Raw genomic sequence first — 27,826 nt, 5'->3', positions numbered from 1 at the left:
GGAGACAACAAAAGTGCTACGTGAAAGTGGGAAGAAGACACAGAAATATTTGTGGCACTTTTGTTGTTGCCTCAGGTTATATTTATAAGATTTCACCTCAAGAACGGCTGATCATCAGCGGTTCGAGAGTCGGGCGGAGAAAAACATTCATTTTCATTTCTGGCACGCTCGCGAGTGGACGTGCGGACCGATACGCCGATAATAGCTATAGCCCAGTTCGATTCCCTATATATCCACCTATATATACACATATAGATAGTGTTCTTAGAGGGTGCAAAGATCTCTCCATAGATCTTTCACCTGTCGCGCAGTGCGTGAGGGTGCGAATTATAAGCCGAAGGCACCAGTAATCGCGTCGCGAGTGTTGGTTTAATCCAGGGAAAATACGTATCGAACCCCAAATTGAAAGTGAAGTCAGTGAAAGTCCTTTTGCCGCCAAGGCATGCGAATAAATTTGCAAAAGTTACGCGAACCATCGGCAAATAGGGGAGACCAACACAAGTGAGTCGTTCGGGGGATTCGTCCTCGTTTTAAACCCGTTTTGGAAGCGCATTCAAATGGAGATGAGCTCGACGCATTCAATGGCTGCTGATTATGTAAAAAACGAGAGGAAAGGCGTGAAATCCGGCGAGAGAAGAAACTCGGGAAAATTTCACCTGGCCCACAATTCCGTTTTCCCAACAGCTCACTTTGCGCACTCCCACAGTTCCCAAAATTCGTGAAAAGCTGTCAAAATTATTTTCATCTTCTTCGGCTTCGCGCTCGAAATTTATTAACACATTTTGACATAATCATGTATACAAATGTATGTAGATGAGGATCTGTTATATCTGCAGAAACGTGTGTGTGTGTGTGTGTGCCTAGCTCATCAAAAAGCATGGCAATAATTTGCCCACACACAGATACTCGCACACAGAGACGCACATTGCTCATACGCCGCGTTGCCTTATTTTTAGTTCGATTCAATCAGCGACATTTTCCGAGATTTTCTATTTCCATTTCTGCTATTTGTGTTTGTCTTTTGCCCGCTGCTCGCTTATCATTGATTGCTTTGTTTGCTTTTGTTTCGGTTTCGGTTTTGCTTGTTCCCTCATCGCTCTCTTCGCTTTCTTTGGGAATGTTTGTGGTGTCTTCGCTGTGTATTTATTTTCATTTTCACACCTCTCACTAGAAACATTTAATTTCTCGTTTCGAAACATATAAAAATAAAATAATGCCGAAGATTAAGTGAGAGAGGCGTGTGGACTTGAATTTATGGCCCGCCCGAAAGTAGGCAACAGTTTTTCCCAGTTTCCTTTTAGCCATATTGCGAGCACTCGGCCTTTCATCTCTTTCTGCCTCACACCACCCACCACCCATCCTTCGCTCTGCTCGAGAGTGCTTCAGCTTGGCGGAAGTTCAAGGTCACTGGCTGCATTAAAGAAGTGCCATTGCATTTCCCGGCCATAGATACCCACTTAAACTACTTTTGATTAAGGTGCTCGAATTTACAGACCAACTTTCACAACTTAAATTAAGAACAGCTTGAAAAGTGGGAATATAGCAGCATTAATGGGAGAATAATATTTACGTAGGTTTTGTTATAAAGCTAAAACAATTTCAATCTGTTTAGCATTTAATTTTGTTTTGATAAACAAACTTTTGGATTTTTACTAACAGTGCGCAAAGCACTTCATATTTATTCGTGATATAAATATAGCCATGGTTTTTATAAATAACTGAAAATATAACAGTGTATGCTAGAATGGGGTAATTCTTATACAAATCAATTTATTTTCTATACAATCACCTGTTAAGCGTAAATTAGGGGTAACTTAGTTATGTATTACGCGTATGTATACCAAATAATAGAAATAATAGAAAAACTGATACTGATACTTAATAAATAATAAAGTTGTAATTGTACAATATTATAATAATAATAATAATAATAAATATTACAGTAACATTACTTAAACGTGTGAGAAAATTTAAGGAAGTGTATTTATGATAATGATTTATTTGATAAGATAATACAAATTAACTGGCTTGTTTTCTATCACATTTAAATATACGCAATGTGCAATGTTTTAGTTTTAAAAGCCGCAAACTAATATAATCATTTCATGCTAATGTCATGAGCCCATTTCTCTTAAATTGGATTTTCGCGTTACATGCAGGAAAGTGCGAATGTAATCGCGTCATTATAGTTTCGGAAATTGGTTTTCCATTGTTTTATTGTTTTCATTAATTGGAAGCAACTTTGCCGGCACCGAGCCGAGTTAATTAAAATGATCAACTTGCGACGCCATGTGTGCGACCCCACCTGCCCATTTGTTGACCCGGTCAAGTGTGTGCAGCCAAGGAGCTTATCTGTCGCAATGCACAGTCGCGGACCTTAAGCGCATTCCGACTTCATTATCTCCGACTGCCAGCCACCCGGCCTTCACCTCCCCACCTCATTATTGATTTGCCTACCGCAGCCTTTGAGGCCGTATAATTGAGTTGGCATCGTGCGGGTTGTGCGCAGCGTGTGAATGGCCAGGTAAATGGCTCGGCGTCCCTTTCTCCGCTTTTAGCGAAATCGATCTGACCATTAAATGGCGGCCGAATCAATTGATGTCGCCGGGATGTCTCTCTCGTTTTAGTGCAGGAAACACACTTTGTGGCCAATATCGCAAGCGATTAATCATCAAATTTGGCACTGACAATAGTTTTACCCTCTAAATAAAATATTTCTTTTATTTTCAGGCAGCAGAGTTAACAGCCAAAGGAACAGGCCCCGTTCAAGGGTGCCTCGGATACCACAGTCGAAAAAAGAAATCAAAAAAACAGACAGCACCACTAAACGTAAGTAATATCTGCTGAAATTGGAACGTCACAATACTTACTTTGTTGTTTAAAGTTTTCCCTTGGGAGTGCAGCTAAAATTTCAAAAAGTTTCGATTGCATCTGCTCCTCTGTCTGCTTCGTTTATTTATAGCCCAGAAATACTGTGCAGTTCTTTTTCTGGCCGAGGAGTGCAGACTGCAGTCTGTGAATTCCGGGCTAGTGAGTTTCTATTTTTGGTACATTCTCATAAGGGAGATGGAGAGATATATACAGAGCCAGAGAAACGGAGTTCTGACCTTGAGAAGCGTGCACAGAAGAAATGGCTCCGAAATTGGATAGTTTTGGGAAAAAGAATGGTTGAGAAAGGCAAAAGTTAAATCTTGTGTAGATGCATTGTGTGTATAAACATTGAAATGGACGTTATGCTTTTATCCAAGTTGTTTATTTCGTCGACATATTTAAGAACTAGAATTTATTGCTGGCAATCCTTAGGATTTTATAGTTAGAACACAAAAAGTATTAGTAAATTACCACAGGTTAAGTAAACCTGTAATAATAATTTAGTCCGGCCGAAAGTCATAGCAACTATGGCCGATTCCTCCCTGTACCTTAAGTTTTAAACTTTTGGCAACAGCGTACAATAAATAAATTTCCACAGATTCTACAGAATTTAATGATGAATAAAGTAATCGAGTGTAATTCTACCTGTATCTTAAATTATTTTCTTAACCCTTTTGTAAAATGGTTTACAATAATATACTTAAACCTGATATTTTGTAACTACCCGTGTTGCATATAACTTCAAGAATGAAGAGAAAACTTTTCAATTAGCACGGCGTAATCTTGGCTAGTTTTCCGGGGAAAGCGGTGATGGGCAGCGAATTCTCGCGATGCTCGCTCCAATTTTCAATGAAATTTATTTTTAGGGCCCGTTACAGCGAGATACACAAAGCACACAAATAGCCCAGCAATGGGATATAGATGGAAAACGCCGGCGTGTTTCCGAATGAGAAAACCAGCTCAGTTGATGACGTCAAGGGTGTGCGTGCATGTATTTATACTAAAGTACCAAAATATTTTGGGATAATCCCAGAAGTAGCCTATGTCCAGGTCCAAGGAGAAGTGAGAACTCCATTTTGGAGTCGCATGCACTGCGAATTACTCAGTACTCAGTACCCATTTGTATCTTTGTATCTCATTAATGGGCTGCAGCTATAGGTACAGATACATTTACACACGCACGAAACCAAGAATATATTTTTGCGTTCGTCTTGCGATCGCGCACTTTGTTTTCTTTCGCTCTCTTCTCTTCAGACGATATATACAAATATATACACATAAAGTATCCGCAGATACACAGCGAAATCGGGAGAGATTGCCGCGGATTGTATATATTTAAAATATTGTAGACTGCTCATGTGCTTGGCAATATTCACTTGCCTTCAGTCGCTTTTTACATTTCCAATCGAATTCTACAAGGCGCGTTTGCTCAGCGAAAATTAAAAAAATATATACATACGATATAAAAATCAAACGAAATCGCACCGATTCAGATTTATAGAAAGTAAAGCGAGGCGAACGGAAATCGATTGTACACATTTAATGAAAGTGCCCGAAACGAGTTGGTAACGACTGAGTTTTAAGGATTCTCGCATTGCCAAAACCAATTGCATTTTATGATTGCCTTCGAGTGCCGCTTTGACAGCAACAGCAAGGATTGCCAAATAGTTTCCCATTTCAATTGGTGAGTTGGGTTTCTATGTATTCCTTTTTTCTCTTTTTTTTGGATTTCTGTTCAGTTGCGGCTGACCCAAATTTCATCGAATTCATTTCAATTTATTTGTGTTGATTTCAATTTTCAGTGCTTTGCGTTGATGATTTTCTGTCACCAACTGTCAGCAGCGCGAAAAGTTTGACCCATTTAAGTTTTTACTCTTGGCAGAAAACTTGCCGAGGGTCAAGTGAGTGTGTGTGTGTGTGCCTGTTTCCGTTTCCTGTTGGCCATTTACCGCTTCCTGCCGCATAACTCAACTTAATTTTAACCCCCCCAAGGTTAATGATTTTCTCGTCGTTTCTTTCTGTAAACAAAACATTGAACAACTGTCGCCGTCAATTTGGCGTTCGAATGAAAACAAAGAGCAGCGCAGAAATTCAGGGAAACAGAAAGCACAAATTTTCGCTTCAAGAACATTTAACATTTTCACGGATAATTGGTTGGGGTGGGTATATTTCCGAAAATTACTCACACTGCCTGCGAATGCATTCGACGATATATGCGAGTATTTCAGGGATTTCTTTCTGCAGCCCTTTACCAAATGACCTCCCAGCGCTTACCCATTTAAACTAAATGCAAAAGGGGGGAGGGTTTTTGTATGGTTATGCCGGCTTCTGGTGGCTTTCATTATGCTGGCGAGCAGCTTTCGCCATTCATTTTAATCCTTTCAGCAGCGATTCACAAATGCAATGGCTAAATTAGATTCGCCGCACACACTGCACTCCGCTCGAAACCAAAAAACGGACCGCCACTTTCTAAAAAGAGGGGTGGTCTTTCCGCCTTTATCCACCACGCACAATTTGAGCGAGCGACACAATTTCTATTCAATTTGATTTTAAGCGCATTTTCCAGTTAATTGCACTTCGTTCGCATATGTCGGTTAGCCCGCACATACATCCACTTTTTGCGATAGCATCATTGTGAACTTTTGGCCGCATTAAATTGATGCTTTAAATATCCGATACCAAACCGAGCCAAACACGACAATAATGGCAAACAGGCGCACGACAATTAGCGGTGGCCATCATGGACATGGAGCACCGGTTCCATGGCTACATCCTCCCACGTTCCGTGTTTATTTACGAGCAGGAAGTGCGCATTGGTGCGGGTTCTTGTGCGCGACACACGCGGCGTATACGCGATGCATATTGCCAGCAACTGCGAAATCGTATTTATATTTATACTTCTATACGCGGCTGCCTGATTTTCCTTCCTCTTAATACGAAATGTGTGTCATTTTTATTATTAAAGTCTCAACTGCGGCCAGCAATGTTCCCTTTTCCACAAGGAAGGCGAATGCGAGAAAGATATTGCAGAGTGTTCAAAAATGTTGCAAGTAGCTTATGAAATTGTGCAATGGAAATGGATTTATATTTCTGACTGTTGCTTCAGTTACATTTAATCATAGAATTTGCTTTATATTTGAAGGCTTGCTGTGTTTACTATAAAACCATTAGTCCGATTTAATGTTGCCTGCCCATTAGGGATATTTAATTAGTTTGGTTTTTAAAGGTTTAAACGTCTACCTTATTATGATCAATATTTCAATGACATTATTTTGTTTACATTTCTAGAATATTAACTGTTTAGTCTAAATAAATAAATTAGTCCAGTTTTATCCTAAACCAACTTAAATATGGGTTTTCCTATCTAAAAGCCTATTTGCGTTATTTTCCGACATATTTATTTAATGAGGTAAAAATAAAAATTATTTTTTTTATTTTTCCGCCAAATTAAATAGAATGGATTTTCATTTCCACGTCATGAATATAGTAAACATCATAAAAGTGAAACTAATGCAAACATGTCAAAATTGGCATATTTGTCAGCTAGAGAAAATGCAGCACACCCGCATAAATGAATAATGCTTCTAGTTTCTCATTGTGAGTCAGAAACGTCAGAAGCCTTTTAGAATTTAATGTCCTGATTATTTACCCCATTCTCACAGTTCCTCAATAATTTGAAGCTGCTATTATGAAGACGTATTTCTCATTATTTAGTGAAAATGTTGACTGACATTTAAGTAATACTCGAAGTCAAGTGCAGCGAAATCGGAGACACACATAGCATCCAGAATTCTCATATCAAAGCGTCGCTTTCCTCGGCTTTCATTTGCTGATGAGGCAAAAAGTGGGAAGGCAAACATCTGATACTGTTGAGTATCTCGGGTTCGTCTAAATAAACTTGTCAGAGCCGCTTTTAATGAAGCAGCCATAAGCAGATTTGTGGCTTAGTGTATTTACCCGGGCCAAATGAAGTCGGCTCGCGACTTACGACAACGAAATGGTCAATTTATTGTATGACTTTTGGGGCCTGGCTCCGTCCCGTGTTGTTGTGTGTTCATTCAAATGCAAGAATTTCGTGGGAATCGGATTTCTCCTGGCTTTTTCTTTTTTGCGGGGGAGCTTACCGCCTGACAGACGGTCTGTCGACTTATGATGAGCTTAGGCAGGGCGGGGCAGGGAGTCCTGAATTTATAATGATATGAATATCAAATTGACGGCGCTTTCTGCGGTCTAATCGAATCAGGACTAATGACTGTTTTGCATTTGTTCCCCCTCTTTTCATGTCAGTGAGCCATGGAGCAGTTCGAGCAGCTGCTGACGTGCTGCGTCTGCCTGGACAGATACCGCATCCCCAAGCTGCTGCCATGCCAGCACTCCTTCTGCATGGAGCCCTGCATGGAGGGCCTGGTGGACTATGTGCGACGGCAGGTAAGGCTATCATCATTAATCATCCCACTGTGCGAGTGCATGTAGCCCCCAGTCCCTGGCCCCTGCCCCATTGTGTGCGTGTGGTAATTTGGATAATGCCGCCGACGTCATACATCGCTGGAGCACACTGAGAACAACATAGCTTTAAATTAATCATTTTAAATTTAATAGAATCTGCAATTCTATGTAGATTACAGATTCAACTAAATGATACTTGAATTGAATCATTTGAAGCGTGTTTTTATTTAATTTATACTTCCTTTAACTCGATAAAATTTATTTGAATTCACTTAACACTTTTTTATACACATTGGCTTCTGTTTGATTTGTTATATATTGTTTTTTTGGTATCTCTTATAATTTATTTCTGAGTATCACAGGATTTATTTTAGTTCTTGCTTTTATTTCAACGTGTTCTTTAAAGTTCGATTTTATTTAGTGTCTATTTTTGATTTTGTTCAAGTGATTTAATGCTTTACTTTACTTATGACTTCTTCCGTGGCTTTCCCTCAGTGTAACTGCTTAACTAAAAATCTCGCAAGGGAAATGAAACAAAATAAAATGGGTGGAAAAACAAAAAGGCGCCCAACAAGACGCCCCCGAAAATGTTGTATTTATCTTGTTGCTTGCGGCGCATTTGCGTAGATATCTTGTTGAAAAATTATATAGAAAGGCGTTTATATATGTAGGCTCGAATGAACCCACAAGTATACGAAAGTGTGTATCTGTGTGCTGCGCTACTTATAGAGCGCCTCAGTCTGCATGTATTTATAAATTTTGTTTTGGCTTTCAGCCAGCGCCACGCAAATAATTGGTAAGCATTTTCATTGTGTTGGCCAAACTCAAGAAAAAGATACCCAAAAAGAAGAATTATGTGGGTAGAGAAGCCGCGAGTTGCAATACCTGTCATGCGAAAAGAAAAGCCACAAGTTGAAATTGATCTTTATGGCAAAAGGATGATGACAGGAGATGAAAAAGCGCACTCAAGATGCCTTCACATGCAACTAAAGAAATGTGAGAGGTTTTTAAAGTTGCGTACAGCTCTTAAAATGTTAGGGACCAACTGATATAAGTCTTGGTTGATTTTCAAAGCACATGAAATGAAAACAAGGAAGAACGCTATAGTCGAGAACCTCGACTATGAGATACCCGTTACTCAGCTAAAGGGACCAAAGGAAAATGGAGATATGCAAGCAGCAAAGCGAGATTGAAATGCGCCACCTACCGGCGGTAGACAGATTTAAGCGTTGTGGGCGTTAGAGTGGGCGTGGCAAAGTTTTTTTTGAATCAATCGATAGGTATTGACAAGACCAATACATTTCAGTTAAAATTTTTTATCTAGCATGGAAATTGTGGGCGCCACAGGCTTGGGCGGTTTGTGGGCGTTAGAGTGGGCGTGGCATATTCGCGTGACAAATTTGCGCTGCGCTCAAGCCTACGGAATCTAAATCTGAAATCCCATTTACTTTTCTTTGATATTTTCCGAGATATCCGCGTTCATATTTACGATTTTTTGAAGTTTGTGGGCGGTTTGTGGGCGTAAAAGTGGGCGTGGCAAACTTTTTTTGGGTCAATCGATAGGTATTGATGAGAATAATACATTTCAGTTAAAATTTTTATTCTAGCATGAAAACTGCAGGAGCCACAGTTTTGGGCGGTTTGTGGGCGTTAGAGTGGGCGTGGCACTCTGCTGAAACAAACTTGCGCTGCGTAAGAAGCTCAGGAATCTGCACGCCTAATCTCAATAGCCTAGCTCTTATAGTTTCCAAGATCTCAGCGTTCATCCGGACGGACAGACAGACGGACAGACGGACAGACGGACAGACGGACAGACGGACAGACGGACAGACGGACATGGCTAGATCGACTCGGCTAGTGATCCTGATCAAGAATATATATACTTTATGGGGTCGGAAACGCTTCCTTCTGCCTGTTACATACTTTCCGACGAATCTAGTATACCCTTTTACTCTACGAGTAACGGGTATAATAATAAATAGTTGAGTAGAAAACTTAAACATTGCTTAAATTATCGTTTAATCAGTTCCTCAGAAAGATTTCAATGCGAACTAATGAAAATATTTTTGCAAATCATTCAGGTAAAATGCCCGGAGTGTCGTGCCGAACACCGGATACCCTACAATGGCGTGCAGGCCTTTCCCACGAATGTCACCCTACAACGGTTCCTGGAGCTGCACATCGAAATCACCGGAGAACTGCCCGATCCCACATCAGGTAGGAATATTTGCCTTTTTATTGTTTATTTGTTGCGTTTTCGATGCAGAAAACATTTATCCCTTGGCAATAATATAAAATATTAGCCTGTAAATTCCAACTGACAAAGAGCTTAGTTCGCATTTATTAAAACTGAATGCACAAAAGAGAAAAGGCCAACAACGATGATATTAATAAAAAGTATTGCCATGTAATCATTGACGTAACTTTAATTAAATTCCACTAAAAACGGCAAGCGGAAAATGTTAGGAATGCTGCCGGAAAACAAAGGGCGAAAAACTAGCATTCGCCATTATGTTTGGCTTTCCAATTAAAAAGTCAGACACTTTCGCCATCTGATAGCAATTAAAACTAAGCAAAGCCAAATTGATTTCGTTTGAGCAATTTGCATTTGGGCCAACCAAATTGCGGATCAACCGCCTCTTAAGCATGACTACGCAATTCTATCTGACAAAACTTGATGGTAGTGGGTAAATATGCAAATGGCTTGCAACTTTCGAGCTGCAATCAGGATCAAGTGTGAGCTAATAAGGCAGACAAAGTTCTTGGCTTAAACCATCGCACCGAAAGAAAATGAGGTGTAATGAGGTACACATACTTAGGAAAAGAATAATACGTTGTAGGTTTTTTACAAGGAAACTTAAGATTATTTAGGAAAGATTCAACGAACAGACTTTACCTCTTTAATAAAGTAGGAAAAAGAACTTTAATATAGATATTATAGCCCTTAAAGATACTTAAAGTTGAACATTTTAAGAAACAAAGTATTATTTACTGTGCAACCGAAATGCTGATTTTTTGTCTGCTTCACAAATTTCCTGGGCTATGCAAATGTGTGAAACAAAGGAATCCTTTTCGTGTTATGGATATAGCAGGGACAACGAGCACTCGTACAACTTTCATGTGGAATTTGCAAATTCACTTTTCCATATGATTAAACGAGAAAATACAGAAGCCAACTATTGGCATAAAGTACTGCCAGTGCCTCCAACCCCCGCTGGTTTATTGTCAAGCTGGGAAAGCTGGGAAAGCTACTGGGGACTGTTCATCAGGCATTGCCAATGCCAGCAATTGATGCAGAAAAGTTTACTTTTTCAAGCTGGGACTGCTGCAGCAGGAAAGACATCTTCCTCGCCATGTTTGCATTGCATCCCCATTGCTGAGGCTCGTTATTTGCATTGCCCCAGCGAAGGCATCCTATCGCCAACGAGCCGAAGGATCCTTTACCAAGGGATGTGGCACGCTAGGCGGAAGGCACATGGAAAAATCTTCCTGAAATCATGGCCTTCTTCAAGAAATAAATATCCGGTTTCCCTTATGATTCGATATGGGGTTGGCAGTAACATATCATGATGTTTGTAAACTTTTTAGTGATTCTTGGGCTTCTGCAAAAATCATTTTATTATTTTTTTACTTTTCCCAAGAGTTGTTACAAAGCTTTTGTCTGTGAAAAAAGTGACAAAAATAAACTGAGTAATATCTGTTTAACTAAAGAAGCATAGATGCTAAAGTATCCTTTAAGCTATTTTCTGGTTCTGGGCAACATATGGGTTAGCTGTTATAGGGCCGTACCAAGTGCCTTAAAATCGAAAATTTGGTACTTAGACCACAATTTTTTAAAATCTGCGACATGGTGTAAAGTTTTTAGCTTAAGGATAGTAATCTATAGATAAAATCCTTTTAGATTTTGTAGCGCTTAGTCTTGGGCCAAAAAAAGTACGTATTTTGCCGACCTGTATAATTTCAAATATTGTTTCCTTTACAAGTTACTGAAAGAAGCCTATGTTTTTTAATCTAAAAAAAAGATAGAAGGTTATTTTAAGTAGCAAAATTACCCCCAAATACTTTTATATTTTATCCCAATCCAATTTTTATGACTTGCATTTACGATAAAGCTATTTCTTTCGGTGCAGAGATATGCACACGAGTATAGCTGCATAACTGGCGCTTAGGTGCAGTTGATTTCGTGCTCTTGAAATCGCATTAGTGAATGCAACAGACATCCGCCCCGACATCCCCACACCTCCAAACTCCCCCACTTGGTATCCCAGGCATGTGGCAAGACATTGTTGCCAAGAGTGCAAATTGATGAGCTGCTGCTGTCGGCATACTTGGCATTTTATTGTCCAACTCAAGCAGGCAGGAAGTCGTTTCAGATGCCCTTTTGGAAGATGTGCTTTTTTGGCTGCCAGTAGTGATTACTAATTGCTTCCCCTCTGTCCCTTCCAGGTCAAATTATGGAGCGCTGTGGCGTCTGCTCGGAAAAGGCCTACCTGTCCCACTGTGCGCACTGCGAGAAAAAGATCTGCGAGGACTGCAAGAGCGCCCACATGGACATTCTGCGGCGAGAGATCACCCGATTCAACTCACAGGTGAGGAATAATCGAAAGGATTTACTTGATACAGTGTTATATAAATCATTTTGTCAACAAACCACAAACTTCAAGTTATCCACTGATGATAAACTCAATTTTCAAAAGGAATGAAGGTTATAGATGAAGAAAGATTTTACAGATACTTTTTAAAAATCTTTATCTAAATCTTTATTTAAAACCATTTCATGGAATTGAAAACATTTTATATGGACCAAAAACAGTTCTTGCAATTATATTTTATCAAAGTTCTTACTCTGTAATCGGATTGTAATTTATATTAGAAACTTTTTAGACGTAATTCATGCTATTATCCCTTACTAATCCATAAACCTCTTCCCATTGCAGATCCGTCGCAGTTTGCACCGACTGCAGGACTCGCTGGCGATTATCGAGAAGAACACCATGAGCCTGCAGACGAACGCCATCAGTGTGACGGAGGAGATCGATGAGATCTACCAGCGGATCACGAAGGCCATTAAGGACCGCTCTGATCAGCTGAAGGGCGAGATCGATCGCTACTTGGCCGTGGAGCTGCGCAACCTGACCACCCTGAAGGAGAATCTCGACCTGGAGATCACGAACATTAGCAGCAACTGCGATACGGTCGACAAGTACATGAACGAGACCGTGGAGTGGGATGACTGCGAGCTGATGGACACCAAGGAGATCTTCCTGAAGACGGTGGAGTTCCTGCGTCACTTTGAGTACGAGAACAACGATTACAGTCGGCGCGTGCGGTTCCTGGTCTCCATAGATCCCAATCAGCTGGTGATGAACCTGGCCACATTCGGCGACCTGAATATAGCGCCTCATTCGACGCCAAGTGGCGGTTCGGTCAGCAGTTCCCACCTAGCGCCTCCGAGCGCACTGCAACCGGGACTGATGCGGTCGAAGAGCGACCACCGCCTGGCCACCCAGTTCCGGCAGCAGGAGGAGCGCAGCGGCTATAACGACGAGCCCGTGCTGGGCGGTCGCAAGTTCGGCGAACGCCCTCAGCGCAGCGCCACCCAGGCGAACAACGATCGCTACGGGCGTGGCGGGGACTACGACTACGAGAACGACTACGACAACGATGGCTCCTCGGGCAGGGCGGGCAAGTCCTCCCGCTTCCGCTCGCGATTCGTGCGGTCCCACCAGAACGACGACTCCGACAGCGAGCAGCAGCAGCAGCAGCGGCAGCAGGAGCTCAAGGAGCGCAAGGATCGCGTCCTGGACAGCGAGGATGTGTCGCGCGGCCAGCTGAGCGGCATCATCCGGTTGAGCGACTGCTCCCGGGTTGTCCAGCGATTGGCCGACATCGGCAAGGAGAAGAAGGAGAAGAAGTCGGATGCCGCGGCGGCAGCCCAGGCGGCCGTTCAAGCCGCCATCCAGGCCCAGAAGGCGGCCATGCAGCGCCAGCAGCAGAAGAACCAGCAGACTGCCGCCGACGAGGAGGAGCTGGCTCGCCAGAAGCGCAAGAATGCCGCCCCCTCTTCGGCGGCTGGAGCGGCCACGTCCGCCACATCGAGTGGCGGCGATACCGCCGGCGATCAGCGGGTGGCGGCTCTGAAGAACCGAGGCGGCGAGGAAAGCGACGGCAGCTCCAACCAGGCGGCGTCTCCAGTGCGTAATAGTGCGGCACCTACGACGCGAGCCGAGGTAAGTGTGAATGAGGCAAATACAGAAGAAGAAGGCGTGGCCAGTGAAAGCAGTGACAGCGAGGAAGAGGAGGGGGAGGGGGAGGAGGAGGAGGAAGAGGAGGAGGGGGAAGAACAAGCTGAAGAAGTTGTAGAATCGCTTAATGTACGGGAAGAGTCTGTACAAGGGGCTCATTCAGAACTGCTTAATCCACAAGAACCTCAGCAGCCCACGTCTTCCGAAGAAACGGAGGAGGAAGAATCCTCTTCCGAGTACGAGGTAACAGACACAGAGAGTGAAGAAGAACAGGAGGAGGACGAAGAAAGAGTGGCTGAAACAGGAACTCAAAACTTACCAGTGATCAATGTACTACCACCCGAAAATGATTTTACACAAAAAGTCGAAGAAAGCCCAGTAGATCACATAAGCAGTCAGCAGCCCCAGGAAGAAACAGATAAATCTACAGAAGAAAGCCCAGAAGAAGAGGACGAAGAAGAGTACACAGAAGAAGAGATTGAGGTCACGGAAGAAGAAGAAGAAGAAGAGGAGGATTGAGATCATTTAAGAGATAGAAAAACCGGGGATTAAAAGATATATCATAGAAGAACAACGAAAGAGTTGGTCAAAGTGAGAATGAAATCGAGTTATAATTAGACAAGAAGATTCTTCACGTAGAAATACTATGTAGACATTTTAAGATTGAATATATTTTCGCATAGTTAGCTATTACTGTGTAGAATATGTAGGTGAGATCGCTGTCACTGTAGCCTGGCTCAGTATTTCACCCTTGTGTTTTGCAAAATCCCGCCGAAAGAACTTAAAACGATAATTGCGTATACGCCATGTGTGCTTCGTTCTTTATTTGTGCTCCATCGTTCACACTTCCCCTCCGCTCCGTAAGTGTTCTCATTTTCTTTGTCGATCCAGTCGAGAGAGCCACTTAACTTAACTGTTTATCGTTACTTTTACTGTTAATCTTACCTAACCAAAAACATTACCCCCGAACTTGTCCCATTTTGTTTCGTTTTTATTTATTTTGATTTACCTACCTGGTTTTCTGTTCTTGTTATTTTATGTGTACCTTAAGTCTGTCATGTCTTCATTTATTTATTCTGATTGTTTTTTATTATTTCCATTTGGTTTACTTACGTTTATTGTCTTGTGAGCGCCTTTCACCTAATGCTGTTTTGGGTCAGAACCTTTTGCCCCGACTAAATAATCTGAATGCAATGCAAGGCAAAGTTTCGGCCCAAAGCTCGGACATCAGAATTGTACAATATTGTATACAAGTATATGGATATAAATATTTTTGTTTATGTAGTTTAACATCTTTTACCTTATCGTTAGTTAGAGACTGCACAAAGTTAAAGCCAATAAAGCAACCAGAAATTACGAAATTCCTTTGATGTAACAAGTATTTTCTTTCAAATCTTTCTGTTTCTCCCTTTCTCTCTCTCTATCTCTATCTCTCTCTATCTATATCAATCTCTGTGTTTATATCTACATATCTCTGCGATTCTCTCTTGCAAGCGGACAAGCGATGTGGTAGTGATGTTAATTTGCTTAAATGTTACTAAATTTCTTTGGCAAATGCTGTCGCGCTGAATAAACCGCAGACCCTGATCAACAAAGCGACATTCCCCTTGGTTTCCCCATATATTTGCGCTCTTTCTCATCATTTCAAATACTTTTTATACCATTCTTTATTTTTTCGTTGCCGTATTGTTGGTTTACAATTTCTGATGTCCGCTGTAAATATTTCTGTTGTGTATGTATTTCTCCGCCCCGAACCAGATCCCTCCCCTCTGTATCCTTTTTTTCGCCTGTCATGCATTCACACATTGTTGCCACGCCCCCTCCCCCCGTCAGACCCCCGAAAATGGCAGACAGAGCCGGGTTCAATGGCGAATATTTCGCCATCATGCGAATGTCAGCGATGCGGCTGCTTCCGTCAGTTTAACAATGTTTCCAGCTGCCTCTGTGTGCGTGCGTATCTGTGTGAATGAGTATACCACACGCTAAACAAATATATATATGCCATAGTGACATATGCACAGTTGCTGCATATTTGTCTTGCTGCTGGCATCTGCCGAATGGGAATAGGAAAAGGTTGTCTGATCAATTAGGGCCACATCAAAGGGAGTGGATGAAATATCATATGTAATGAAAAGGGTCGGTTGCCGGGCTAGCTAGTAATTTCTACGAATTTCACGATAGCCCTTGGTTGCCAGCGAAAGCTAATGAAAATTGTATTTCATGAAGTACTTTCAACAAATATAGTTCCCTTTCGTGGAATCACTTCACCACCATTAGTTCACTTTCATCAGGGTAAGCTATGAACTTTTTATTCCTAGTTTTTCCTCTGTTTATTACTGTTTTATTAAAAGCTTTAGTGAAAGAAAAAACCTTTAAAAACCAAAATTGTTTTTTGACATTTCGTAGAATTTGCTTAGTTCTTTTATCAATACTTACCATTTTTCTATTGTAGCAACACCTATGCTTTAACCTACTTCAATAACGGTCAGATTCAATTTGAGATTGTTGTGCAAATATATCTTTTAGGGAACAAATTACCCAGCCAGCTTTATGAATTTCTTATGGCCGTGGCAGCTGCAAATTCAGAATCTCTCAAGACTCCTTTTGAACCCCCTTTAACCAGACACTCAGCCATCAGTAACCTACATCTCAGCATCGCCATTTCTATTTCTCTATCTCTAAACCTCTATATTTTGCATCTGCATCGCATTCGTTACTCGTTCCGTCGCTTGCCAACACCGAAAATGAACTAACTCAGACCGCCAGCGCCACAGACTCTGATGCAACTCCCACTCCTACAATCCAACAGTCGAAGCCGCCCGTTTCCGCCCAAGTGGCAGCGGTGAAGAAGACGCAGCGATCCGGAAGCAGTGACAGTAGTGCCTCCACCGAGAGCTCCGCCAGTTCGGCGGCAGCGGCGGCTGTGGCAGCCACATCCGCCTCCGCAGCCGCGGCGGCACCTGCAACATCCGGTGGCAGCAGCAACTCCACGAGCCAAAGTGCCAAGGCGCCCAGCTCATCCAGGTACTCCACTGCCAGGGACACCACGGCGGTTCCGGAAAAGAAGCCCTTCGTGAGCCGCTTCCTGCCGCAGCATAGTACCGCCAATGCCTCCAACGGCTCGGCGGACAAGAAGAAGGCGGAGTCCAGTTCCAGCAGCGAGGAGGAGACCAGCTCGGAGTCCGAGTCGGAATCGGAGCCGGAGACCAAGGCGAAGACAAGTGCCGCCAGCAGCAGCACCAACACCAAGTCCACGCCCAGCAGCGCCGCCAGTTCGACGACGGCAGCGAGTAGTTCCACCAGCGGCGGATCCTACAGGGATCGCCTGGAGGCTCGGCGGGCCTCCCGCGACGACAGCTCCTCGACGGCAGCGGGTCGCAGCAGCTATGCCACGCCCTCGAGCAGCGGCTATGGGAGTGGCAGCGGAGCCGGCAGCGGACGCACGCGGGCGGTACCCGCTCCGCATCATGCGAGCGAGAGCGAAGATCGCTATGGAAGCGGCACCGGGAGCAGGTATTTCCACCCAACCCCAACCCAACCTAAGATACGGTCTAGCGTTTTTTCGTGATTTTGTAGTTTCTATAACCGAACTAATTTGCATGGCTAATGAGGCGAGCAGATAATGGGAAAAAACACACACATATGGTTAATCTGCACAGGGGATTAAATTCCACAATTAAAAATGGAGGAGTTAGGTCTCATTCACAGTTGTGGGAACTCTCTAGAATTATTAATGAAATAGTTTGTCTGTACTTTGGACAACGATTACTTTTTTTTATTAATCAGCCACATGGGTATTAAGTACTTTATAGAAACAATAAGTGGCTATTAAAACTTAAAATAGGCAAAAAAACAATCCTATGGTTAATCTGCACAGAGGAATAAATAAAAAAGATCATGTTATTTAAAAGGGAAAAGTTGGGTTTTCTGAAACTATGTCAATTCTAAAATTATTTACAGTCTTAAAAACTTTTTAGACTTATTAGTGAAACAGTTTATTTGTGAGTTGGACACCGATAATTTTTTTTATTATTCAGCCACTTTAAAGGAACAATAAGTGTTTATTAAAACTTAAATTATGGAAAAAAAAAACACAACAAGGGTTAATATGCACACAGGAATAAATTTAAATTAAATGAAATAGTTTTTTTGAAGCTTTCTGAAAGTATGGCAACTTTAAAATTATTTATAGTTTCAACAAATTTTTAGACTTATTAGTTAAATAGTTTGTGTGTAAGTTGGACACCCATTCCTTTTTTTAATTAATCAGCCACATGGGTATTAAATACTTTAAGGGATAAACAAATTGTTTTTACAACCTATAACGGGATAGCTTTTTAATCTTGACTTATTTTTGAATCAACAAATATATCTATTTTGAATTATCTAAACACTTTAGTACTGACATATAAATTAAATTAAATGCAATCAAATCAATGCATTTTGTTTGTGCAAGTCAAATGTTTGCAGCATACGTTTAGACAACAGACAGCATTGTTTATAATCTCGTGGGAATTTTGTTGTTTTTCTCCGTGTGACAGCTTTTAGCTACTGCTATTTAATGCATATCTGATGGGCATGGCCAATAAATTGTGTGTGTCAAATATTTCAGTTCGGTAATTTGTTTTCCTCGTTTTCCGCCACACTAATTGAATTACCTGTAAAAAGAAGGCCTGCTATTAATTTAAAATTCTAATTAGGTACACATTTGCACACACGACTGCAGAGTGGCTTTAACCGATATGCCTGATGGATAATTGTTTTTGGTTTGACTTGATTTGGATTGGTTTCACAGCGAGTTCGATGCGTTTAATGTGTGCTTTCTAAGACTCTCTTTTGTATCCCATTGTATCTCACCGCTGCAGCTTTGTACAAGTGCTCCGCGCTGGCATTAACATGGCATTGGCCACTTTGTTGCTCATACGCCTCGTGTGGCGTCTAATTGTCAAGTTCATAACCTTCACATAGCAAGCGACTCAAACACACCACACACACAATTCCCGGATAGGTAAACCCACACAGTACACACCGTTCTATCACTCTCTTTCTCTTTGTGTTCTCTATAAAACGATCTTTGCAGTGCACTGCCCTTTAGCATACCGTACATAAGCAGACCCAGCCGGGCTCGTTACCGAAAGCGACTCACCGATGTCTAGCCCCACACACCATATATATACTATATATGCGAAACTCAGGCCAAAACGACTCGAATTCGATGCAATTCATAGTTCAATTGTTTGTTAACCCGTAACGATGAATGCGTTCTGAAACACCCCCGCCTAACCCACTAAGCCAACTCATGTTAAACGAGTGCTTAACCCTATTGATTAAATATTTGAATGTTCGCTGGAAATAAAAAGGAACAAGTTCGCCAAGTCACTCGGAGTACTCGGAGTCACCTTCAATGGGCAAATAGAGTCGTGATGATGGGGCCTTTCAAAGAGCCACTCAAAGGGCTGGAAATTAACTTTACTCCTCGCTTTTTGTCCGCCCGCCCCTCTGTTTTTCCGCCTTTATGTCCCTCTGTCAATACCCTTTTCAAAGGGATCAATGCCGCCCGTTTCAGGCCCGACGCGAGTCCTTTGTGCCGGGGCGACAAAAACTTCTTTAATTTTACTTTTGCACGACAACAAGCACCGAACCCTTTCGGCCCTGCAACAAATCTAGCGTAATGTAATTACAACAGTCCCTCCGCCAATTTCGCACTCCGCCCCAGTCCCCCACTTAATCACCCCCACTCGCTCTTACTTTCCCCTACTTTCCCGGAACAATGCGATAAATTGGCATTTGCTATCAGTCCGAGTGCCAGCATATATTTTCCAGGAGTCCATCAGTCAGTCTGTTTATCACTGCCGTGTTTATTCTTGGTGTTTGTTTAGCGAACAGGAGCTGGATTTATGCTTTACACGAGAAAGCCAGATTCCAGCTGCATATACTTTAAGTTTTATTGGGCCACTTAGAGCCGGGTAGGTTTGTTTCCTACCAGTGATTTCTATAGAGAGTTCCCAAGGTACTTATATATTGGAGATACTTAAAATAGATGTATTACATATGAAAACATATACGATAAAGCTTTAAATCAGTTTCCAAAATGTTTAATGTTGCTTACAACCATTTTAATAATCTGATAGTTCTAGTTACTTTTATCTTATCTAAACTAAACCCTTAATTCAGGTTTCCTTGAAAAGAAAGCGATTTAATAGAATCAGAATTAACATGATAAAATCACCCGGAAAAGTACATTTATTTCGGTTTAATTTAATACCCAGCATGTGTTCAAAGTTTTTACGATAGGAATTCTATGAAAAATAAACTAACTAAAAAAATAAGAGCAGGTATCAGATGGTCGACGCATTCGACTATATAACTTCCACTCGTTTAAACTGCTTTTTATCGCTGGCAATTAAGCCGTGTAAACAGATATGCAGTGGCAATTTTTTTGAAAATCGAGTAGCGGCAAAAAGTTTGCCTGCTTTTGTGGGCCGCTGATGATGCTGCCTGTTGCTTTGGCTTATTTGCCCCATTTGCGTTGCGTTTGCTGCACCCGTACTCACCTAGATTTAAGCATTTAATTTATGTGTTTTTTTCGTGGCCCCGTACTCGTTGATCTTTTGTAGTAGTTGTTGCTTTGCGTGTTCCTTAACCCGCCCAACCACCCACCGACACAACATGCACCCAGACACACAGACACGGAAACCTATTGGCGCCATAATTTTACGTACTTAACCGAACTTTCCCCAACTACTTTGCTTAACTTTCGATAATGCGAAATGTGAATTTAATTAAAAACTTTCTGCTCGGGTTTGCTACACTCTAATAGAATTTAATGGGTAATAAATGCGGCCTGCATCCACTTAAGCCAGTTAAAAGTTAGTTAATTAAGCGGTGGTTGTCCCAGGGATAAGTCTAAAACTAATCACGAGAAACGAGACACACACAGCAACAGCTACGGCAAAAGTACACAATTAGAGTAATGTGTTTAAAGAGACACAGAACACCCAAGGGCGTAGATCAATCCAAACCAAACCAAACCAAAAACCGAACCGAATCAACATTTTTGCAGCTACACAAGCCGCTTTCTAAACAAGAGCAAGAGCAGCGCCATTGTAACGCAACCCTCGCTATCCACGCCCACCGCCTCCTTCGATGAGGACGCCACCGGAACCGGAACCGGCGACGACTCGGACAGTCGCTACGGAACGGGCCGCTCCCGGTACCTGGCCATGAAGGAGCGCCGCACCCGGCTGGCGCGCAGCCGCTCGTCCCACCAGTTCGGCAACGACGACGAGGATCTGGATGAGCCGGTGTCCCCCACCACGGTCTCGCCGTCCGCTTACCTGGCCTCAAGGTGCGCGTGAGACACCAGCTATATAGTGACCCCTCTGCCCTCTGCCCCCTTAAATTGTACATAGGTTATTTATCGGCTGTACATATAGTATACATTTACATTTATTTCTCCCGCCGATGGTATATTGTCGTGCGCTGGGCGCTTTCATTGTGCGTGTGTGCTGTCCCCCGGTTTATATCTTTTTTTCTACTTTAAATTACTTTACATTTGTTTTTATGGTTTTTTTAATTTTTGAGTTGAGTTTCTGTGCGTGCCACGTCCGAAGTTCGCCACGTTTCGTTCTCGTTTATGTTGCACCATACACTAATTCAACTTTTGGATTTATTTTTTGTTCTTATTTTCTGTACTTTTTGGTTTATTAGTCATTTACCTGTGGTTAAGGAAGAAACAAAATTCTGCGCGTTCTTAAATTAACCGAAATTAACCGGAAATCAACCAAGAAGTTTGCCCCTTCTCTAAATCGTTCTGTACATACGCAGCACTAGTTTCATGCACCAGTCCCATTTAGATCAGCGAGCTGAGGGGGAATTGTTTTAAAGTCAGGAATATACAAATAAATTTTTTGAAAAGGTTTGCATAATGATAAGTGTCTCAGAACTATTGTCATCATTTTTAATGCTTATCATCATCATAAACATGTTAAGAATTAATAAGCTTTATTAATTGTTTTATTTTATAAACTTAATATTTAACCCCAATTAGATTATGAGGAACAAGTTCGAAGATTATAACTTTCCAAGGTTATATTGCCTAAAAAAAAAAAAATTTAAATCACCTATATCATTCTAAAAGTTCAGCAATGAAACCCATTTAAGTATATAGAAAATCATATATGGGGTGAACCAAACAAATTCATTTGCTTATTATTTAACATAATGTGACCTGTTAGTTAAAACATATGAACTGGAATGTTAATTTCAAATATATCTATGCTATCAGTTTTAAAATATTTATAAGTATGTATATTCCTGATTTTATTTCAAGACCCCTTGCTCAGTTGAAAGCGCCTCATATTTTCGAAATCAGCCAGAGCACTCGACTCCATTCCATCTCACCCCATCCCTGAGGGCCTGTGCCCGGTGCCATTTGCTAATCGAGATGCCTTTGCAGGTACAGCGGCTATGGAAGCAGTGACCTGGCCCGCAGTCGCTCCTCCCACGCCCTCAAGTCGCGGGACAACTCCCCGATCACCGACCGCGGGGCGGGATCGTCGCGGTCCAGCGGCCTGGGCGGCAGCTCGGCGACGGACAGCAAGGACGGCGAGGCCTTGAGCTCCTGGGCACGGTACTTGAAGAACAAGTACGGTAACAAGGGCAGCAAGGACTCGGCCGGCAGTAGCGGCAGCGCACGCGACTCGCACGGGGGCACCTCGTCCTCCTCTGGGGCGGGGGCGTCCTCGGCGTCGTCGCATGCGCACGGCTACGGGAGCGGTACGAGCGGCATGAGCGGCTCCAGCGGACGGAGCACCGCCAGCGACGTGTCGCGACGGCTGAGCCTGGGACTGCCCCTGCGGCAGGCCAACGAGCTGGCCTCCTCCGACGACGACGGGTCAAAAAACGGGCTAGGCTCCCCTACGTCCCCTACGGTAGCAGCAGCAGTGGCAGCAGCCGGTATAACCGGAGCGGCAGGTACTATCCCTAAACAGGTGTACCTGCGCAAGCGCCAGCAGCTGTTCCAGCTGGGGGGCCGGGGGAGCGAGCCCGGATCCTTCACGTGGCCGCGCGGCCTGGCCGTCGGCCCCGACAACAGCATCGTGGTCGCCGACTCCAGCAACCACCGCGTCCAGGTCTTCGACTCCAACGGCATCTTCGTCAAGGAGTTCGGCGAGTACGGCAGCGGCGAGGGGGAGTTCGACTGCCTTGCCGGCGTCGCCGTGAACCGCATCGGCCAGTACATTATAGCCGACAGGTGAGTCAAACTAGATATTTACATTTTAGTCAGAGCAATCTCTATACCAAATATAATATACTTAAATATTTTTGATGTCCTTTAAAACATTCAATTTACTCTATTTAGTATTGATTCAATTGTTTACCCTAGCTTAGAAGATGATTTATGACTTATACACAAAGACCGTAACAATTATCAAACTATAAATATGACTCACAAATAGTCGTTGATTCTTTAATTATTATTAAAAATATATAAATCGCAAGTAACGATGTGGTAATCTTCATAATATAGTATTCTCAAATTACCCAAGAAAAATCTTATGCATCGATTATTTCAGATTTGTTTGAATCAAAATCTCAAATAACGATTATTTTCAACATTTTCCATAAAAGTCTGATTTTGAAATAATAATAATAATATATAACGATTGTTTGCTTGTCCCTGCTTATATAACTGCAGGGCCTTAATTTTGAATTTAATTTTAAATCTAATAATTGGCTTAGTTTTGATGGTTATAGCTAAACCAAATTAAAAAGTTACTTGTAAATATTTACTAATGGGTAATCTTTAAAGTCATTAAACAATTTTTTTGCTTTCTAAAACTCTTCCTTAAAATTAAAAACTTGTATTTACATACTTTGTTTTTAATAAAAGGTTACTCAAAATGATTTTTTAATAGAATCCAAAATTGTTTGTAGATATCAATAACATATCTAATATTATTTAGAGTGCAGGACCTTCGGTTAAGCTTTTAGCCTATCCAAAAGCAGAGTAAAGAAAATAAAATATTGATATGGGCTTGGCTACTTTTAGCGGTGATACTTTATCTCCGTTTTAATTAAGTCGAAACAAAGGCGCATGATTAATTCCCAGCTCCTAGCTCCGCCTCTAATTGGCAGGGCTAAGCGCATAATAGCCGCGTTAATGAGAAACATGTGCCGGGTCAGCCGGGCGGAGTGCGAGATTTCGGCGCTCCTGCACATGTTATCTGCAACCTTTTACGAGTGTTTTCCGAGATCCCAAACCCCAGCCTCCGGCAGCCGCTGTCATTGTTTGACGCAAAATCTCGTTAAGCACCCAGAGCCGGGGGCATCCTCATTGTGCGAGTCAACTTTGATTTTGCACGTTAAGCGGCTTATCCCTAAGCCCAACACCCATCAGCCCACCCTGAGCAACATCTCCATCCGACGAGCCACCGCCTGGAACCCACGACTGAAAACCTGAAAAACAAAAAACCGAATAAAACCCCTGCCCTGCGCCTTGGAATTCCAAGGCGTCGCACTTTGGCTGGCGACCCGCGAATGTTCTTGCGGGGACTCGTAATGAGATCTCTCTTGGCCCGGTTCACAATTAACGGGGGAATTCTCCGATTTGATGGCCCTATAAATTGGCCACTGCACTTACACTGAGATAAATTTGATAAGTCCCTTGAAAATCTCATGGAAATTCAATTTACCAATCTGTATTTTCAAAATTATATTATTATATATTATGCTTTAAATATAATATCTGACCATCCGAGTAGTTTAAAGAAAGATTAAGCATCTTCATCATAAAACATATTCACTTAAGGGCTAACTTTTATATTTCGTACAATTAATTCTGCTGAGGAAGGCTAGTTTTAATGAAAACCTTGTGTATTTAGCTTTAATGAGATAATAATGAACCTTTCTCCGCTGTGCACCTCCTTTCTCTCTCGATTGCAGATACAATCATCGCATACAAGTGCTCGATCCGCAAGGACGATTCCTGCGCGCCTTCGGTTCGCAGGGCACCGCAGATGGCAAATTCAATTATCCTTGGGGCGTAACAACCGATGCACTCGGCTTCATTTACGTGTGCGATAAGGAGAACCACAGAGTGCAGGTGAGGCGAGGGACACGCCCATTTGGGCCCCATCCCGTCCGCAGTCTTTTTCAGCTGGCCTCCATCTTCAATCTCGATTTGCATGCAAATATTTATATATTCAGTGGGCCAGGTGGGACAGCTGGGCAGGTGTGCAGCTGGGCCGTGCCCAATTTGTCACACTCGAGCTGCACCACCCACCTCCTGCCAGAGCAGCAATTTTCATGGGCTTAACTGGAGTATATATATACATGCGAGTTTTTGTGTAGCCGCTCGGCATGGTCCATCCTTTGGAGTGCTCCTGCCCATTTCAATTTGCAAACTTATATCGAATATTCGCATTCGTCAGGTTTTCCAATCCGATGGTTCCTTCGTTGGCAAATTCGGTTCCTGCGGCCGTGGCGAGGGACAACTTGAGCATCCGCATTATATAGCCGTATCGAATACGAATCGTGTGATTGTTTCCGATTCGAATAACCACAGGATTCAGGTGAGCCAATACCCCCGCTTCCCTTCCCTTCCATGCCTGTCTGGCCATGTGAACAATTTTAATTAAAATATGCTCGCCATCGAGATTTATTCGAAATTTATCTGACCTTCCGCTGTCACCTCTTCCGCATCCGCAGATTTTCGACGTGAACGGCAAGGTCCTGTCCACGGTGGGCGGCGAGGGTTCCGACGACGGCCAGTTCAAGTTTCCACGGTGAGCAAATCGAATTACCGGTTTTAATTGGCAAAGTGTTAATTCGGGGATCTCCTTCTTTCCAGCGGTGTGGCCGTGGACGATCAGGGCTACATATTTGTGGCCGATTCGGGCAACAACCGCATCCAGATCTTCAATCCGGACGGCAGCTTCCTGAAGACCTTCGGCTCCTGGGGCTCCGGCGACTCGGAGTTCAAAGGACTCGAGGGCGTGGCCATCATGTCGAACGGCAACATCTTGGTCTGCGATCGCGAGAACCACCGCGTCCAAGTCTTCTGATCAGAACCCACGATACCCAAGGAGAACCCATTGCATTATCTCATCTTGATTTTTTTTATGTTCTCTTTAATTATTATTAGTTACGACGTGCCAAAGCAATTATTGCCTCTATTTCTATGCCTAGAAATTGTGTCAATTAGCAATGAGGAAAAGCGGAAAAAAAATCGAAACACTTTTTGTTAAACTAGAGGAAAAAAAGGAAACCTTTGAATAAAAAAAGCGAAAACTCGTCAGAGTTTGAGTGAACGAAATTTTCTTTTCCTTTCGGTATATACGAACATTTTGAATGGGGGCCCAACTGTTTATTGCTGCATTCAAGTATTCCCTAATTGAGATTTATCTGCGTGCAGCCCAACAATTTCCAAATCCGCCGCCCACTCCAGCCCCACCCCCCCTCAGTTTCCATGCCCCGGGGCACTTTATTAAATTAAGATGTTCTGTGCCAGCAAATTGGAAACTTTTTTGGGAGCTCTTCGCATAAACTATTTGCCTCCAACTGCCAGCTGCGTATGGCGTGTGTAACAACAGCAACAACCACCGAGTTGGTGGCAACAACTGTGGCAGCTACAGTTACAGGATTTATATGTTGCCGCATAAATTTGTTTGCTGGCAAATGTTGCGCATACGCCGTGTGTGTAGTACAAATACTCCAACGAAAATGTGCTGGCGCTAAAAAAAAGGAAACTCATCTAAAATCAAGTCGGGCAGTCTAAATACTCTTTATGTTTCAGGAAAATGAAATAAGTATTTGTAAATTGTTCCCAACCAGTCGCGAAAAATATACAAACTATTTGGAACTTCAAAATAATTGTATCTGCTTTTTGATTTATCAATTAGACTGTCAAAGTACTTTAAGAACACTTTAATTTGGTTTAATCTTTTTTTAACATTCTTGCTTTAAACAAATCCACTATCCTCTGGTTAATATACCCTTTTTCCCGAAGGGATCTCGTATTCATCTTCCACTTCCATCGTATTCACACTTGCCTCTTACAAATGACGCAAAATGTTGCCGGGATAAGTGAGTTTTATGTGATTAAAATGCATGTGAGTGCGAGTGGGTGTGCGTTCGAGCTGCGATGAAACTTTATGGCTTACTTACTACAACTTATGGCACCCTTCAACTGCTACATTACACCCTCTGCGCAGCAATCCGCTCCCCACAATAAAATTCTTTGATTTGCAACAATTTGCAATTAACCTTTGATTGACTAGACGTATATTCTTTGACAAAGCCGGCAATTCACGTTCACATGCACACACATCCCCCGGCTATTACTTTCGAAATGCGACAATTTCGCCTTTCAATTAGCGAATACGAGTTGCAACATTTTAATCAACATTGCGCATCAATAGAAAGTACGCTTAAATTATGGGTGTGCGAAATGTATGCACAATTTAAGGCCAGGAACAATTTGTTAAAGTGCCCCCTAGCCAAGTTTCATGCTGGCTTTTGTCTCGTCTCCCATATTCTACAATTTTATGGCCCGTATGGGCGTGGCAGCTGACAGCTACAAGTAGCGACATGTTGGACTTTTTTCTTACACAAAGGAAAATAACTAGGTATCAAAAAAAATATTTTTAAAAGGGAAGAGTACGTGCGTTAAATACCAGCGTAATATTTAATAAAAAATTGTAAAGCCATTTTTTCAGTATTAAATATTTATGTTTTTCAAAGGAAATACTTTTATTTCCGTGTAGTTTCCGCGCACCACGCTGCGAAATGATGACTCTGGCTCGCAGGGAGTCAATTTTTATGAGTTGTAATTTTTATTTGCCATATTTGCATGTGTCACGTGCCTTCAGTCGAAATTTACAAATTTCATTTAAATTAACTATGCTGGCGGGCGGGGCGCTGGGCGTTTAATTGGAACACGTTTGGCATCAGGCGATGGCAGCCCGGCTATTTTACGATGGCCAAATGGGGGGAGGGCCGTAAAAAGCGCTTCTTATGCCGTTGAGCGGGAAGCGCCGTAAAGTATGCAGCGGCGAGCTGAAAACTTTCGCCAGCCAACGGGGCGGATGAGCGATTCTAAGCAACTTTTTCGGAACGCTTAATCTTTTTACTATCGCCGCGCAAAGTTGGCCAAGTGGCAAGGTGGTCGTTCCCTTTGATTTTCATCGCCCAGCGTTTGATTTTCATTTGTTTGCACTTTCTGCTTGGCAACCAAACACGCGGCATCTTCCCCAGCGAGG

At 42.5% G+C, this 27,826-nt stretch overlaps 1 protein-coding gene across 9 annotated transcripts; it reads left to right on the top strand.

Moving 5' to 3' along the window:
* The first annotated feature begins 154 nt into the window (after nucleotides 1-154).
* On the top strand, nucleotides 155-25,828 carry LOC119551934 (RING finger protein nhl-1). Of its 9 annotated transcripts, XM_037861588.1 has the most exons (14): nucleotides 155-501; nucleotides 2,731-2,829; nucleotides 7,159-7,299; nucleotides 9,399-9,534; nucleotides 11,764-11,906; nucleotides 12,255-13,547; nucleotides 15,057-15,071; nucleotides 16,372-17,075; nucleotides 20,626-20,910; nucleotides 22,021-22,818; nucleotides 24,510-24,669; nucleotides 24,998-25,138; nucleotides 25,275-25,351; nucleotides 25,417-25,828. In XM_037861588.1, the coding sequence occupies exons 3-14, from the start codon at nucleotides 7,165-7,167 to the stop codon at nucleotides 25,628-25,630; spliced, it is 4,101 nt and encodes a 1,366-aa protein (XP_037717516.1). In that variant the 5' UTR covers nucleotides 155-501; nucleotides 2,731-2,829; nucleotides 7,159-7,164; the 3' UTR covers nucleotides 25,631-25,828. The 9 variants fall into 9 exon arrangements, with proteins under 9 accessions (XP_037717516.1, XP_037717513.1, XP_037717519.1 ...); XM_037861585.1 differs by lacking the exon at nucleotides 15,057-15,071 and having other exon boundaries at nucleotides 16,321-17,075; XM_037861590.1 differs by lacking the exon at nucleotides 15,057-15,071 and having other exon boundaries at nucleotides 156-501; nucleotides 12,255-13,511.
* Nucleotides 25,829-27,826: the final 1,998 nt, after the last annotated feature.

This window comes from Drosophila subpulchrella, chromosome 2R (assembly GCF_014743375.2).
Source record: "Drosophila subpulchrella strain 33 F10 #4 breed RU33 chromosome 2R, RU_Dsub_v1.1 Primary Assembly, whole genome shotgun sequence".
Lineage (NCBI taxonomy): Eukaryota > Metazoa > Arthropoda > Insecta > Diptera > Drosophilidae > Drosophila > Drosophila subpulchrella.
Note: the sequence above shows the minus strand (reverse complement) of the source record. Positions and strands in the feature narration are given on the sequence as shown.